This window comes from Pundamilia nyererei, unplaced genomic scaffold (assembly GCF_000239375.1).
Source record: "Pundamilia nyererei isolate P.nyererei 1_Seehausen unplaced genomic scaffold, PunNye1.0 scaffold00536, whole genome shotgun sequence".
NCBI classification, from domain to species: Eukaryota; Metazoa; Chordata; class Actinopteri; order Cichliformes; family Cichlidae; genus Pundamilia; species Pundamilia nyererei.
The window spans coordinates 106,936-124,462 of record NW_005187937.1 but is presented as its reverse complement, the minus strand read 5'-3'; the positions used below and the strand labels follow the sequence as shown (position 1 = coordinate 124,462).

The window sequence follows — 17,527 nt, the reverse complement described above, 5'->3', positions numbered from 1 at the left end:
TCCCCTCATCCCCAGACTCTGCTTCCTCCTCGGAAGACGTGTCAGTGGGATAAACAACTTGTAACCCTAAAATGTAACATTTCCATAGAATGAGCCAGATGGAAAACAAAACAATTTAAAAATCTGAAAAATCTTTCGTAAGGAAAAGAAACTGCTTTGATAAGATAAGATAAGTGTGTTTTGTGTGTGTGCGTGTGTGTTTTGATTATGTACCGTCATGCCATAGAGAGGCAGCTGGCCGTGAACCTTAAACTGGTTGGATGGAGTCATGCCTCGACTGGTGTACACCAAACAATCACTAAACTGGAAAGAAAAAAAAAGAGTGAAGAGCTTTGTTTAGAGGTATTATAGATGCTTTGTTTTTTTAGTAGAAACCAGCATAAAGTCTCACCAGGAAGAACATCCTCTGCTGAAGGCCCTTTCCAGAGAGTTTGCTGAGGCAACCGAGCCTGATGAACTCCTGTAAGTGAAACAGAATCACACCGACAATTTGACAACAGGACGGCAGAGCAAGGAAGTGAAAACTCTACAAATGTCCAGGATGAATCTAGACTAGCTGAATTATTAAAGAGCCGCACCCTTCCGGGGCTGATGAGGTCTTCGACGCCGGTCAGATCCTTCTTCAGTTCTATAAGCTTCTGGAAGTTCTCCATCTTCATCATGATTCCCTGAAGCTGCAACACCATCTCCGAGATGTCCGCCAGGGCAGCTGGAGGAGACAGATTTATTTTCATATATAGAAAGAAAATACACACATGAGCGGAAAGGGTAGGTGTGGGGGACTGTGTACCTCTACAGTCCCTGAAGTCATCATGTGTGGGCGGGTAGTGCTTGCAGAGCCTCTCCAGGATAAGTTTGTAGTGCAGCAGGCGGTGAAGAGGCCTGAGGAGGAAGATGTTGAGGGGCAGGTAGCAAACCCGTTGCTGCTCGAAGTCTCGACATAAAGTCTCCACCTTCCGACTGGACCTGATAGTCACAGGGATGAAGTTTCTCTTTAGGGCATCCTGTTTTGATTTGAACAACTTGTCTGCATGCTCACTGTTTTGCCACCCACCGACAGGCCCGCTCCAGTTCTACCAGGCACTCTGAATGTTTCTGGAGATGAATCGTCAACTGCTGCAGATGCGGAAAGAGATGAAACCAAGATAAGAGACAGAAATTAAAAGTTAAAAATTAAAATGCACCTTATTTTATGAAATTAATGATCCAGAGTCAAGTATGGAGATTTACCCTGAGACCCTGAATGTTCTTGAGTAAAACGTCACCAATTCGCTGATAGTCTCCTTTAATGTGGGCGTTAGATCGGCCCTCCCTGAAGAGAGATTAAGACGTGCGTTAATGTGCAGGAGCACAGATTCACCAGTAGGTGTCAGCTCAAAACATCTTACACAAGTGTGGAAAAGTCTTCATTCAACTCCCACAGACTCATTCATCTCACCAGTGTGTTTAAGTGTGTGTGAGTGTGTATGTGTGCTCCTGCCTGTCATTACAGAGATAACACAAAACAGATTCCGACAGCAGGGAAAGTGAGGAATTTCAGGTATTTGCACGAACACAGACTTTTTCATACCACATTATGTCAAGTGAAGGAAAAAATTTCCAACAAAGCCATTTAGCCATCTCAGATTAAGGAAAATGAAAATGTAATCAGTTCAAATAATTCCTTGGGTTACTAAAAGAAAATCTAGGCTGAATATGACTATGAAACATGACTAGAACTGCTTGGAAACAAAGCAGCACACAGAGACGAACTACAGCAGAAGGGATTCATTTTTCCTGATCCTACATCAGCACCAAGATTAATCTGGTGTTAAAATGCTTCCCATTTTTTTGGACTTGTTTTGATTACATGCACTAATCCTGCTTAATTGCACTGTGGAAAATGTTCTACACATTTGAATTAAACATAAAAATAGGAAGGAATTAATTTGTGACCATTTTTAGTTTGTAACATTTTTCTATTTTTATTCTTTTTCCTCTGTTAAAAATGGGGCCTATTATTCTTTACCTTATATAATGTTGTATACATACTGTTGTTTAAATAAGGATTACTAAACCCTATGAGCCCAATGCTCTGTTTGAGACAGCCTTTTCCACTCTTGGATGTAGATGATATCATACAGAGCCAAGACTGAAGCTGTGTTCGCACCGGAGATGGTTCGCTTGTTTTGCATCATTTTGAAGCTGAAGGCCAGTTGCTTGATGACATTGCAGGCTCTGATTGCCTTTACGATAAGATTCATATGTCATTTTTAATAGTCTTCTTCATTCTGATTGGTAGTGGCTTCAGTCAGTCATGTAGAAGTTGACAAAGTTAGTTTTGGGTCTCGCCTGCTTCCCGTCACCAGCGGTTATTAAACATGTAGTCATCTGAAATAATAGAAACTTATTCGCTTTCTGTGGTCACCACATCACTGCGAATCATTTCCAGTGTGGATGCGCTGTCTGTGAGCACAGAAGCCCCACCCACCTCCTCTGTTCAGTCTAAGAGGGGCAGCCAATCATATGAAAGTAGGGGGAGAGGAGTTAAAACACCTTCTTTCAGTCAGAGCCAGCCCCAGGTTAAGATAAATGCAGATTATTTTTGAACCGTGGATCATGCAAAGCTACTTTTCCAGAGTAGGCTGAATAAAATTACCGTATAAAGCTGAAAATGAAAAAAACAAATACAACTTTAATTCAAGCCCTTTTTTAAACATAATAAACATACAGTAAAAATAAATAATTTTAAACCTCATCTGTAAATTTCTGAAAAACAAAAAAAACTTTTCTGAATGGAAACAGATGGACACTGACCACTGCGCCAGCCGCTGCTCTGTCTCTTTGAGGAATCCCTGATGAAACTTGTACACCGGATCATAGTTGGCAGAGATCAGGCTCTTAACAGAGTCTGGGAAAGCCTCGTCTTTCCCCACAGCGCTGTGGAAGGACTAGAAAATTGACAAACAATGTGGACATGTGGAAAAAGAAGAAAATGCAGATCACATTTTATCTTTTACTATATACATATATTTTTTAAATTGTATTTCCATATTGGATACTTTGGCACATAATGAGTGCCTTTTCTGCTCCTCACAAGTAAGTGAACAAAACATTCAGAAGGAATAAAAATAATGAGAATGTAACTCCTACTCATCCACAACTCCCCCAGATTACTGGCAGAGATTGGAAGGGACACATCCAGTATGAGGTCCCACACATTACTAGTAGGATCCAGGATGAGGGATTGGACATGATAACAGAAATCCATCAGACACACATAAATGTGCTCAGGGCCCCGTGTGAGCGCACCACGACCCCTGACACAGAGGTGTTATATTCCCCGCTGTAGTAAATCACACAGGATCTGAGAGCTCGAGCAGACAGGCGGCAGTCCAGCAGTTTCACAGACAGACTCGCTCGGAAAGAACACGAGTGACACGAGATTTAAAAAAGAAAAAAGAAAAAAGAAGAGAAAAAGATGGGTGGGTGTGGGATCCCAGGCGTGAGCTGTACCAGCAAAGGAAAATGTTTAAGAGGTTTTAAAAAAGCACCCGCGCATGCCTTCTTTCCACATCAAAGAGGCTGGAAACTACTACTGTGAAGAAAAACAGCTGAGAAAGGAAAAAGTAGGAACAGAGGCGTTTTCCAATCCACAGCGAGGTCAGAGGTCACCGTCAGTGTCTCAGTATTAAGGAGACAGGTCTTTAGCAAGCAGGTGCTGAACCTGTGTTTCTGCATTGGTGGTCTTTACTCATCATAACCCCGCCTATCACATTTCCTTTTTTTTTCTTTTCTCGAAAGCAGTTGCGACAGACAGTAAAAGTGAGTCATATAAAAGCAAAGACTGAGTCTGACCCACATTAAGCTGCACTTTCATCCCAGACGCTGTTTTTATAAATGCAGAGTGGTTTTTTTTTCTGTCTTGACTTCAGCGGTTTTACTTGTAAACTAAAAGAGCCTGAAGCTAATTAGTCTGTCCAAGCTATGTAACAGCAAAAAGATACAAGTCTGCTCACTTACAAGGAAGAGAGTTGTAGCATATGCACTGCACTGAATGCATTTTCATCTCTGTCCTGCATGAGAAAAGTGCTCATAAACTTCAGCCTTCAGTCGGGGGCCAAACTAAAGGCACATAAAAGCCTTTTTCTGGGATGTGAATAAAAAAAGAGAAGTAAGACTGGAACTGTGTGCTGGAACTAATGTAATATTAATGTTGCATTACTGAGAACAAACACTGTGAGATTTGTGAGTTTGGTTCAGACTTGAGCCTTTACTTTCCCTTTGGGGCCTCTTTTTCTAATATATAGCTGTAAAAAACACCAACGCTTGCATCTCGAATTCAGCACGTTGTGCGGTGCAAACCAACCCTGACTCACTGTTCCAGCACATGAGCTTTTAAAAAGATTAATTTTGGTACACTGTCCCAAAATTAGACTTCTAAACCAACAGTTTTGACTCATTATTCCAGTACTAAGGCTCTAAAGAAACCAGCCTTGGCTAACGGTATGCTTTTGGACCACACTGGCTCTTGGTCCTGCCACTTTCAGTCTAATCCAGATGGTATTGGTCTCACAGTGTGAAGGGAAGAGATAACAGATTGGACACAAGAGACTGGACAATACATGGAGACAAAGAGGCACCACTATCTTTACCTCTGTGATAACCTGCAGGTCATTGAGGTAGGTCCGCTCTGTGGTCAATAGTTCCTTGGCTATAAAGTAAGCCTTGTCTGTGGGAAACTTCTAGACAGAAACAAAAAGAAGCAAATCAATCTGTTTATATATATTTTTATCTCATCTTCTACAGAAAGAAGTCTGCACATTTTATGTTGCGAAAGACCAGCAGTTCAGTTCTTGTTATTAATTTGGATGAATTCCCCCAATTAATAATTTCTTTGTCTCACCAAATTACAGTAACGTGCAAAAGTCTTCAGCCAACCTTATTTCTTTGCATTTTGCTAGAAAAATTGGAAATAGCTGCATTGATTCATTTATTTGGCCCTTGAAGTTACTTTTTTGTTAGGGAGGATTTGTTTGTTGTTGAGTCCAATGTTAAAATAAGTTCTTTAAAAAGCCAAAAAAAATGCTGCTAGTGAAACATTTTTCACTAGCAGTCAAAAACTAATGTGCACACTTACGTCTGCATTTTTTTTTTTAATATAAACAAAATTATAGCAGAAGTGCTGCCACATGTCTGGTCAGAAAGAGAGAACCAATTTGTTTATTTGGTAGTTCAATGAAAGACTTCTGTTAGTTAAGAGTGAGAAAACAAATTTGCAGTTTTGTATTGTTATACAATATTTGTATTACTTGAACACTGAAGCGGCCCTCCAATGAGATGACAGTGCCAGCAGTGGCCCACAGCTCATTTAAGTTTGAGACCCCTGCTGTGGACACTCACAGCACACTAATGACTTCCTCCATACATACCGACAATGATTTGAATGAAAACTTTCACATTTGGATTTGTCACTCCTTCAGACCTGATGTCACTGTTTTTCATTCCAGTTCTTCTGTAATGTGGAATACCTCAGCACTCCTACCCCCACCCCCCCACCCCTTTCTTTCCTTAAGATTGGCTTCTTGACAGCCAGTCTTTCACTGAGACCATTTCTGATGAGGTTTCAGTGAACAGTCGATGAATCGACCTTTGGGTCCAGATGCATCTCTCAGGTCCTGAGTCAGGTCTTTGCTTTAGTTTTCCTGTTTCTTAAGGACAAGACTTTCAGATATAGTTCATCTGCAACAAGGTCTTGGTTTGTTTTTTTCAGGTATGCCACTTCTTATTTTGTCCACTACTTGTCCAGTTTCCTCATATCTCCATGTGTATATGTGACAGGCTGTACCAACAAAACAAGTTCTTTGTTACTTCGTGTTTTTTTTCCTGTCTGTTTTGTGTAAACACAACACAGGGTCATAACTTGATTTGACCATATTAATGCTTCAGTGATTCATAGGTCAGTGTTAACAAACAAATCATTCCTATGAAAATGGTCAGGCGAAAGAACTGGATTGAAATGAGTGAAAAAGTCACCAAGACTTTTGAAAGGACTTAAGAAAGCCTGGAAAACTATTGCTCAAGCACACTTACAAAAATTACAAGAATCTCTGGCTGCTTGAATCAAAATATAAAGAAAAGAGGAGTGGCTAAAGGCTTTGCACATTTGTCTGCGTCACAGCATTGTTTTTTCCAAGTACTGAAAGACTTGGGTGTTCACAACTTCTTAGTCCAGACTAAATTCCTTTGAAGTCCTTCTGGGGGCCAATTCAGTGACTACAAGAAATTTCCCCATCCTCCTTCTTACTCTCTGTATACCCACCTTCCTCCTCGCCTCGTCTTCCTCATCGTTGCGAACATATCCCGCTTCGGTAAGCAGCGGGCTGGTAAGTGGGGATAACGGCTGGATTTCAGCACTCTGTTCAGCACCCAGGACCCCAGTCCTTCCCATTCTCTGCCCATTCACAGAGCCGTTCCCATTAACTGCTACATGAGGACCTCCCAACGAAGACTTCTCTGAACCCGGACTTCCTGAGGGGCGAGAAGAAAAGAAGAATATAGAAAGGGGGGAGAAGCGGAGGTTAGGAATAGAACAAAGAGTAAGAGAAGATGACAAGAGAAGATAAGGGACAGTGTTAAATTTGATACAAAGAGAAATTCAGCTTCTACAATGAAATGCACTGCCAACTTGTATTTGTATTTCTTATCATTTAATAGAACATTTAATCATGACAGAATTATTTATTCTGCCAGACACAGCAGTGAAGCAAAAGGTTTCCAGGCTCACTGCACTGTGCACCTAAAAACATATTTAACAAGAAGAAGAAGAATTGTTCAATAATATTGTCTCCAAATAACTCAATTAAACATAAAACAAGATGATTGGCAATGAATTTCAACACTGGATAATTCTACACAATCAGTTCTAAAGTATGGTCTAAATGAGCACCTCTCATTTAGATCATACTTTAGGACGAAATGCTACTGTCCACTGACTCTATTCTATTTGCATTCACTTATATGAATGTGAATATGATTAAAGCATAGCTAGAAGGGATGGAGAGAAGAAAAACAGACTGTTAGTAAGGAGCCAACCATTAATAAAGGTTATATCAAGGCATTACATAGGCAAATTAAGGGGAAGAATGATGGTGTGCATAGTGGAGGGCTTTGAACATTTCTGCATATTTCATAGTTTATCAGCAAGCTATCTTTTGCTTCAATTTGTCTACATAAACACCAGAAGGACAGTACAAGACTGATCAGTGCCATTAAATTTACAACCATTTATGATTTTAAAAAAGGGAAAGGGTAAAAAGATAAGTCTACTTCTCACTAATGTGAGAAACACTACAGATGTTAACTACATGGTACTAAGTCGTGACTGTATACTTGCCCAGGTGCAAAGTTTCCACAGAGTCCACTTCTATACACCAAACTGAATCATGGATAAAACCATGGCAACCAATGAGTGCAAGTCTGTGTGTGGGGGGGATGCTATAACAACACTGACAACCATACAGAAGACCACTAAGAAACTACCACAAAAAAACAAACTGAAGCTACAAAACAATAAACGGAGTGGAATCAAGTACAACACTGAAAAAGACAAACAGGCTACGCTACAGACTAACTACCACAACACAAAACACTGGTGGGATCCATGTGACGAGCAGGCGGAGGGTATATAGGTGGGTGTGTGAGGGGCACGGCAGTTCAGCACCTGTTTGTTCTAAAGAAATTCCCAAGTCCCTTTTCTTCTGACAAACGTCATCATTTTTTTGTTTATTGACACTAGTTCACATAATCAGTTACAGTGTTAAAAAGAGAGATTAAAGGGAAAATGGGGGGAGGGGGCCTCAGAGAAGTCACCAAAAAAAGATTCAGAAGGTGCTTAGTGATGAAAATTAAAAAAAAAAAAAAAAAAGGACAGGTGTGGAGGAATACAAAGTGTTACAGCAGAGACAGAAAAAACAGTGAGTCAATGCAGCTTTAGTCCATTCAAAATCAGCATGTTAATTTGTAAAGATGCTTGTGCAGATCTTTGACTAGAATGGATGCATGTTCAGTATTTATAATTTCAAAGCATGCTACAGTCATTAAAATGAACAAATTAATAGAAAACATGCAAACCCCAACTGCCACCAAGGTCTCCACTTTAACTTTAAAAGAACAGCAAACAAGTGGTTTACACCTTTTAAAAAAATCATGTAAAAAGAAAAAGATTAAAGGATCAAGTGACGCAGCAGTACCCTTGTATACCATTTTAATAATCTAAATTTAAGAAACACTTTGAAAATATGGTTGCTTTCTTGCTCAGACTTAAATAAGAAGACTGACTATGAACTCAGCTTAAGTTAGCTTAGCTTAGTTAGCAACAAGTGAGAAAATCCCTACAAAACCTGTCAAGTTATTTTCTAAACTTTACAGTTGCTAACAAGTGGACTTTGTCACTTTTAGACAGAGATATGGGGTATGTTTTTTGCTAAGCTAAGCTAACTTGCCACTGGCTGTAGCTTCATATTTTCAACGTATATAAATCTTTAGCTTTCAGAAAGACATCAAATATTTCCAAAAGTTTCAAACTATTTCGTGATGCAACCTGATATCATCACAGTGTGTATATATATGTATATATAATCGCCAAAAAAAGCTACAAGGTAGTTTACCTTTCATTTTAAATTAATCAGTCAAATTAACCAAATTTGGCTGCAATTAATTCCATAAATAAACAAAATATAAATCAATCAGTCTTTTACTGCATCTACTTTATATTAAAACTACAAAAACAAGCTTCAGTGGAAGTGACTGGCTTCAAGTGCTACTTGTTGACAGGCAGCGAGACTAAAGACAAGCTGGACTCAACCCCAGTATTCCAGTGTATGCATGTGAATAACTTCTCACAATACTCTGACTTTCATACCTTAAAAAATAAAATGCCAATATCTCTCAAAGATATCTTTATTTTTGCACTTGCACTTGCATTATGCTTTAAGCTGAACGTTACTTGTGTCTGTCTACCTTCGCCCTCTCAGTCTCCGTTAAAAGAGCACTGGAGTTGAGTCAGCCTTGTTTTGTCCTCATGCTTGGTGAGGAAACCGCAATGGGTACGAATGGTTTCTAAATATTTAAAAACAAAACAGTGCAGTTGAGAAATCATGAGCAAGGAGCAACAACAACAACAACAATAACAACAACAAAAAAGGGCTATAAACTGCAGTAAGAAGTATCTGAGTCGAGAAGCCTGCAAAGCTATAGGGTTGTTGTTAGGATTGTGTTAAACTGCACCCTCACACATCTGGTTCCAGTTTAAGCCCCATGACAGAAACACAGCGTGACAGAGGGAGCAAAAACAGAGTTGAGTGACAGAGAGCAGCAACATCCTTCACCTGGTTAACATGCATTTACAGTACAGAAAGTGAAATGGTGAGAAAACAGTGCTGAAAGACTTTTTTTCAAACCCTTGAAATAACAACAAAAAAAAGAAGCGAGAACATGCTTAAAAACAAACATTTACAAAGAGTGAATCATGAACATTTGATTCAGGTAGAGGCAGCAGGAAACAAAAGGTCATTCAACCTTGGAAGCTGATAGAATCTTGACGACATTCAGTCCAAATTAAGCCACCTTGTAACTTGAACCCCCGATATCAGCAAAACAGTTCAGCTTCCTGAAACTGAATCTACCAACAGTACTGTTTGTTTTTGCGTTTGTTGTGCTACAATTTAGGTGCAAAAAGACTGTAAGATGCAAGAAGAACCAAACCAGAATGAGAATGAGCAAGCTAAGACACTGACTTAATACCATTTAATGCAATTTTTGCTTACTCAGTCCATCTGGATGACAGTGCTGAAACATGACATCTAAACAAAAGCTCCTTGTGTTGATCTTTAAAGTAATTTCAACTGATACTCAACAGGTTGGCTTATTTTTGTACTGATTTAGTTTATGGGACATTCAAACATTTCCTGCATGTCTCAAGAGAAGCCCACACTTTAATTCACTTCAGTTTGATCCAATTCAGCGTGCTGTAGTGGAGCAGCCAATGACAGAGATGGAGATGGGAAGCCTTCAACAGCAGAAAACAGCATCCAGAGAGGTGAAAGATAACAGGGTTACCTCTGTTTGTGGTTGCAGCGCATGCCTGGAGCCAAGCCGAGCAAAGCAGGACGAGGATGGCGGTCGGTGTGTTTGATTACCGCTGATTATGTGCATATAAACCGTGACAGAAAGAGAAAGCATAACCATAGAAAGAAATAAAGGCTGAAGAAATCCCCCTAAACCCATCACCAGCCAGCTGAAGTAGCATAAGTGTTGAAATGTAGAGACAAATGGAGCTTCAGCTAGAAAACACAGATATAAAAGATTAGGGTTTCCCTAAAATTGATGCAAAACTACTTCAATTGGTCTAAATACAAAAAGTCATGACCGCAAATATCCAGAATACCATGCAGATCACCCACGACAGACAGACAAATGAACTGAATGCATGAAAAATTGCTCAGAAGACAGGAACAACAGCAGTCGGCTATTTTCCTCCTCTGGCAGATCCCAGTAACTCACATAGAAAACACACTTTTCCCAAAGTGTAACACTCCAAGTACAATTCAATCTACTAACTAAATCAAATACACTGTACAGTTAAAGGGGATCAGACCAACTGTACAGAAGTCTCCCCTCCTAGCATCCTATCAAATCCATTTATGAACTTCAGCTATTACCTCAAAGTCCATCTATTGCACCAGACAGTCTGATTTAGAGAAAAAAGCTACACTATAACTACAAAATGGGTGTATAATGCCACAGAAAGGCAGAAAATCTGCTGAGCTTGACAGCTTTTAGAAAGTCCAATCAAGTATCACATTTACTACCAAAAAGAAAAAAACTCTTCACACACTTCTACACCTTAATGTCCCACAAATAAGAAAAAAATGTCTTAATTCTCAACAATGTGGCAAATGCTAACAAGTAAAGTGTGAAGTGAACAAGAATTTTTTGAAAACGTCAAGGTTTTCCTCTAACTTTCTATGAAACATTTCCTTCTGCACATTCAACTACAGTGAATATAAACGTTTCTGAGTTATGGCACGTTGTGAGGAAGCTTTTACCAAATGTATGCTCATTATTTTACCTTTCTTTTTATACAAAGAGCTGGCTGGCTCACAAAAGTGTCAGCTAGCAGCTTACTAAGAAATCTGCATACGTAATTTTAAAAAAGGAGTTTAGAAAAAACAGATGTTATTAAAGATTCACTTCGCCATTAGAAAACACACATCTTGCCCTATGTTTACGCTCCAGAAAATACGTTAGACCCTGTGCGTAAAGCGTGCTTGACTATAAAATGTGTAAAAGCACCGCAATCAACCATAGTGTTTTCCTTCTATTTCGGTGCTCGTCAGTGTAGCAGGAAGACAAAGCTGTCTCTAAGAAGAAAAAGACGACTTTAAACATCTGTTTATCTGTAACACACTAAATTAACACGTTGTTTTTTTCCTTTTGCCCACTCATGCTCGCTCAACAGCTAAAAACCCGACCGCCTATGTCTTCCTCATTAAAGCGGTAACACCCTTCCTCTTCCTCCACACCGTCGCCACCCTCCTCCAACTGCAAACTCCCGAAAGAGAACTTGTTGTGAGAGAGCGGGGATGTGCCGTTTGAGTTAACCGAAATCATGGAGCTGACGGCGGCCGGGTTGCCGTACATTAAGGGCTGGCTGTACGCACTGCTGCCCGTGTCTGACTCTGTGTCGCTGGTGTCTGTGCCGCTGCTAGTAGACCCGTCGATCATTTGGACCGGCTGGTTTAGAGTGTTGTATTTGTTATTAGACGGGCTGCTGCCGGGCTTTCCCTGACGCCCGAACATCCGCTGCACCGTATTGGACCGTGGCTGACCAGGAACCAGGAGGTTCCTGTCATTGCCGTTGGTCATCATCATTCTACGCTCCAGTGGGGCAGAGCCAGGAGTTTTGGCGTGCAGCCCAGAGCGATTGCGGTGGTTGATGGGTGTCGATGTCAGCTGGCTGAGAATGAACGGGTCAGTGTCAGAGCGGTTCCTCATGTTATTGTTGTTGTAGTACGGTTTAGCCAGATTTGGCGAAGTGCGGTTTGAGGCGATCGGGGAGTAGCTGCCATAGTGGTTTTGTGGATGGGATGATGGCGGGACCGTGGGAGTCTCCACAGGGAGCGCTCCAGGACGTTTACTGAAATAATGCCCGCCGTCATCCCACCGCGAAGCTGAACGTGGCTGACTGTGACCGTTTGTCATCTCTGAGTGACTGAGTGAGTTTGTGCGGTGATGGAAGCTGCTGATCACCGGGCTGGAGCACTGACTGCGTGTCCCGGTTCCTAATGGACGACCCAACACTGCACCTCGCTTGTCTCGCCCCTGAAAGATCTCATCTAACAGCGTGCTGTGGAGCGGGAGACGCCCATTTGTCAAAACGTCCTCATCTGTTAGCTCGTGACTCACATTAAACTTGTTACACACAGGAGACTGATTTACAGTGTTCCTGTTACCCTGCATGCTTTGCTGCTGCTTCCCCACCATACCCTGCTGCATCAGCCCTTGGTGATTGGTGTGATAGAACCCATTAACAGCCCCAAACAGCCTCCCAGCTTGCCCCCCATTTCGACCAGGACTACCCAAGTGCCTACTATAAGCACAAGGCTCATCCTCATTGCTGTCATTTGCATTGCTGTGACCCCGGGTAGCCCTGTTGTTCTTTGTCACATCACATTCACTGTCTATGTCGCTGCAGTCTATGTAAGGAATAGAAGAGCTGCTGCCTTTGTTTGCCCTGCAGGATGGACCTGGGTTGAGGAGCTGCTGGTCCAGTACTGATCCCGCAACGTGGTGGTTCTGTCGGGGCTGAGTCGGGTCTGAGCCAGGCGCTGCCGTTAGGCCATGAAGAACGTTGGTGGGGGGCATGACCGCCTGTGGCTCCTCCGAACCATTAGGTACAGCCAGATGGCTCAATCTGTCTGAGTCAGGCTGGTCTGCTAACGGGATCGACGTGGCACTCTGCAAATAACAAGAGGGGAGAAAAGACAGAACATGGAGTGAAGATGGAATGAAAGGTTAAAAGGGGGGAATAATAAAGGATAAAACTGTTATTTATTTGGGCTCTATTACAGGGACAGCCTTAGAGCAAGCACTCAGTTACACATTTTCACTCCCTGGAACGGCATGGGTACACAAGCTTTGTAATCACAGCTCCAGATGTAAACAAAGATGCTGAGGAGTGATTTTTAAAAAAAGAAGAAGAAAAAAAAAGCTTGTTAATTATCGTGTGGTTGTGTTTCGGCGTTTTCTAATGCAGTTCCAAGTAAAGGTAAACATATTTCTCCCTCTGGTTTTCTACTGTACTTTCCCTCACACTATTTTGGTAGTTGACATTTCTGAGTCCATACATTTACGCTATGACTATTATTCTTTATACTGAGGCAATGATTGTTATTCTCTCACTGATTAATTCAAAACACTTGTGGGTTGAGTTAACCTGACATGTAGTTAGATTTCTCAGGAGGTGCCCATCAGGTTATGGCATAGACTGAAGGATAATTCAGACAAGACAAGCCTGAGCATGTCTAAGAGTGAGAGCCAATGTCAGCCCCCAATGTTGATTTAGTACCTAAATACGGAGCTACTTCAACAACCTCTCACAAAACACAGTACTTTGATATGCAAGAAAACTATTCCTGCTGAAAGTGTAAAAGAAACTCATATTGCTCATTGAGGAAAAGATAGCAGGATATGCTAGCAGCATGAAGTGTGAACGTAATGCCAACCAATAACTCCAAGCACCCATGGATTTTACGGTGGGGGTTATGTGTTGGAAAAGCAGGGCTTTAAGCAGCTGATTAAAAAGCTTGGCCAAAGATACAACATCCCAGGCAGAAAATAAAATATTTGTCAGTTTAATTATGTGACAGTATTGTGCAGTTCCTGAAGAGTTACAAGGTTTAGTTACTTTAGTTATTGTTAAACTAAAACGGTAAGCAGTTATTTTATACTTTTTATAACATACTGCTACTTTCTCATCAGTAACGACCAGCTCCTAACACAAACAGAACTCCAACACCAAGCAAGCTAAAGTTAGCCCGCTAGCTAAGCTTTGGGAAATAGCTTTGTTACCAGGTAAAGCAATGTTAGCCAACAGGAAGCATGTGGGTATTGTTCAGCTTGGCTTCCCAAAGAGTTTCTGATCTTACACTAAAGTAAAAATACCAGGACTGCCAAATTAAAAAAAAAACCAAAAAACAACCTAATTCAAGCATAGAATACACTACTTTGTCAAAGGCCAGAAATTGATATAAAAACGCAAACATGTTTTTCAAGTAATGCAACAAAGACTAACTGCCTCAACTATACGTGCCTAATTTTGACCTCCGATCTCAGACGAAACATCCTGGAGATATTGTGCATGCAATAGCACAATATAACAGTGCAGTGTAGTTTTGTATGCGCAGTTTTGGCTCATGCTTTTTTGCATAAACACTAACCTGCTAATGGTTGTGGGTGTCATTAATAATGGGTTTCTAGAAAAGTTTTAAGCTCGCATTACCTCTTTTGGCACATGTGATCTTGTGGAGGCAGACTGAGGGGATATGCTGCTGTTGGACAGGATCTTACTGTGCTTCCTGAAAAAAAAAAAAAGCAGGGAAACAGATGAGATTATACCATATACGACTAATCAGCGACCGAGAAATTTGATTACATTTAACTTCAGTAGCTTGGCTCAGTCTTGGTAAAACGAAGGAGGAACACTACACCTTTCAAATGGAACTTTCTTGGGCTCGGAGTCTTTAACGTAATCAATGATTTGCTTCTGGGTTCGACCACTGCAGGTAGAGGACACGGAAAGAAGACCAGTTGATACGAAACCAAAATATTTTAAAAAGAGGAGTTCACTTTCAGTCTCTTTTTTCTTTCCTCTTCTTACCTGAACCGGAATGAGGATCCTCGGGTGAAGAGGATGGGCTTGGGTTTTGGTTTGGGCTCCTCAAAGAGTCTGAAGAAGGCATGGTACTCGACACAGATCTTCCAGAAAACCTTACAGCAGTCCCTGCTGGCCATGGCAAACTCCAGCGTGTCATGGTGGGCATTCTGCTGGGAGGATACGGCAACAAATATAAGCACAGAAAGCAGAAGGAGAAAAGGCGAGGCAAGAAAAGAAAGGAAACGTCGCATGAACTTACAGTGGGGTCGGCTCTAAGCTTGATTAGGAACCTTTTACGTTTGAAGCTGAGTTTACGGATCTTGGACCAGTTGAAAGAGTTAATTTTTGTGTTCCCCTGAATACAGAAAAATCAGAGTCAGTTAAGACAGCACAAGCAAAATCGAAAACAAACCCAAAACTACCAGGCGGTACATTCCTTACCGGATGAGTTGGGTGGAGGCTTACCACAAAACGTTAGGAACCAATTAATCGATTTGTCATATCAGCTAAATTTTAAAAGATCTCAGCACTCTTTGAAGATGTGGCAAAAAAAAAAATCAGGGCAGTGAAACAGCGCAGACTGGACTTAATTGGGGTCAGCCTGGTCAAAAGAGAGTGCATCCACTGTTCTATGGCATGTTTTGTGTGTTATGTTTGAGAGTGTCAGGTCAGAGCACCATTAAAAAAACTGCCTGAACTGCAGCCGAGCAGCAGCAACCACCATCTGTTAATTGCTGTGCCAAATATCTCGGTGTTGTCAGTGGAGAAAACCTTCCACCTTGAGTTGAGGATACTATGATACTAAGACTAAGACTCCCTTCCTTCTTTCTTCTATAAAATATCTAAAGCATTTACAACTCATACAAAACATATTTGTCAGCCTTGTTAATGTGTGTCGAAAAACCGTTGGTGTTCACCTAGAAAATATCAATTTTTAGCCAACTGCCCCACCCAAGCCCCAAAAACCTTTTATGGCCCCTACTTCTTGAAGATTTTACCTGGAAAACCAGTACCCCACTGTTTGCTACAGCCAGGCTGAGTTTAGTACCCTCGCGGTCCTTCGCCGGGTGTAAGCGAACACCATACATCTCTAACCGCCGTGCGATTTCAAGCAGCTGATAGTCCGACTCTGCCGGCGTCTGCCCGCTGTGGAGAAGAGAGATGCATCAAACTATCAGCAATCAATCAGCAGCTCATTTAAGCCATTCATCTTAGTTAGTGTTCAAGACTTGCTCTCAGTGTGTAAGAAAATCAATTCCTCTAACCAAGAGGTAATGAGTCACAGCTTAAACTGTGCATCTCAGGGGTATACTGAGAATTTAAAAACATGGGTCAGCCTTAAAATACACTGCGGCACCCACAGCGGGGAGGAAGAAATCAGCCACAAAAGCCACACAAAGTTTGTTTCCTCACAAAATCTGAAAATAGCTTCCTGTTTCCTGTATAAGCGGCTGAATTGGCCATTTCCTTCCTGTGTCGGCTAAGGGGAGGGTGAAGGATTGAAGGGAGGCAAGGCGGAGAGGAGGGTGAGGGGAGAACGGGTGTGCGGTGCACGGTGTGACGGTGACTGATGATCAACAAGTTTGTTTTTCAGCTCTTATTCAATTCAATTCAATTTTATTTATATAGCGCCAAATCACAACAAAAGTCGCCTCAAGGCGCTTCATACATTATTGGTGGTTAAGGGAGGGTTTTGCATGTCCAGAAAAGAATCTCATTTATTTATTTGCTGCCAGCAGCATGGAAATGAAATACATGATGTGTGTGTGTCTGTGTGTGTGGTCCCAGGGGCACAGTAGGAGTGCCAAGTGGTATGTTTGCAGATAGCCAGCTCTGCAGGGGAGAGATTTAGAAGTGTGTGAATGTGAGTGTGTGCTGGCTGTTGTGGTTAGAAGATAAACCTCTCTGCAGGAGGGAGACTTATGGGTGTGTGTTTGGGGGGTGTATATTTGAATAAACAGATAAATATCTTTGCATTGCAGACTGGAATTATGCGAGCTTGGTGTGTGTTTATATATGACAAACATATCTCTCCTGACACCTCTGAGCTTGCCACCTAGAAACTGATCTGTACCTCAGCTCAGTATTGTTTTCTAAGCAGGGATAATCTTGCTGTTTGCAGGTAAACAGTGCTGCTTTGGTACTGTTAGAATGACCTGAATTGTTAATAACCTCTTGACATTCATGCTAACATACTGTGAAACTGGTGGAGTTTATGTTTGTGATTACTAAAGGCTTCCTCCCCCCATGAATCATGTATACACAGAACTGTGTTCACTTAATCCACCAAAGCTGATCAGATTTTAAATCCTATATATTAATTTCAGATAATGCAGCTATGTTGGAAGTCAATCATGATCCGGTGGGAAAGGGAAACGTGAAGAGAGGAAGAAACATTAAGGATCATGATAACCATTATTTGCCAGAATTTTGTTACTCAAGTAGTTTGATCTTCTAGTAAAATAATTGATTCATAAGGAGACTTGATTGTTTTTTAGATGACCTAAAGGCAAACCTGAAAATTAACCAGCTCAGAAACAGGTTATGTTCCAGATAAGAGCTCATCAGGCATGACATCACTGCCTACTGACTAATCAATTCTCTGGAAAA

At 41.3% G+C, this 17,527-nt stretch overlaps 1 protein-coding gene across 1 annotated transcript in view; it reads right to left on the bottom strand.

The window, feature by feature from the left end:
- LOC102194732 (FERM, RhoGEF and pleckstrin domain-containing protein 1-like) overlaps positions 1–17,527 on the bottom strand; it is a 70,915-nt gene that overhangs the window by 11,386 nt on the left and 42,002 nt on the right. Inside the window, exons 8-22 of the mRNA XM_005754305.1 lie at positions 15,916–16,063; positions 15,177–15,272; positions 14,921–15,087; positions 14,751–14,819; positions 14,543–14,618; positions 12,789–12,999; positions 6,302–6,510; positions 4,635–4,724; positions 2,797–2,930; positions 1,231–1,312; positions 1,055–1,116; positions 791–966; positions 579–709; positions 392–460; positions 214–303 (exon numbers count right to left, since the gene is read on the bottom strand). Of these exons, the coding sequence (XP_005754362.1) occupies positions 214–303; positions 392–460; positions 579–709; positions 791–966; positions 1,055–1,116; positions 1,231–1,312; positions 2,797–2,930; positions 4,635–4,724; positions 6,302–6,510; positions 12,789–12,999; positions 14,543–14,618; positions 14,751–14,819; positions 14,921–15,087; positions 15,177–15,272; positions 15,916–16,063 (1,810 nt within the window). The remainder of the gene's footprint in view (positions 1–213; positions 304–391; positions 461–578; positions 710–790; positions 967–1,054; positions 1,117–1,230; positions 1,313–2,796; positions 2,931–4,634; positions 4,725–6,301; positions 6,511–12,788; positions 13,000–14,542; positions 14,619–14,750; positions 14,820–14,920; positions 15,088–15,176; positions 15,273–15,915; positions 16,064–17,527) is intronic.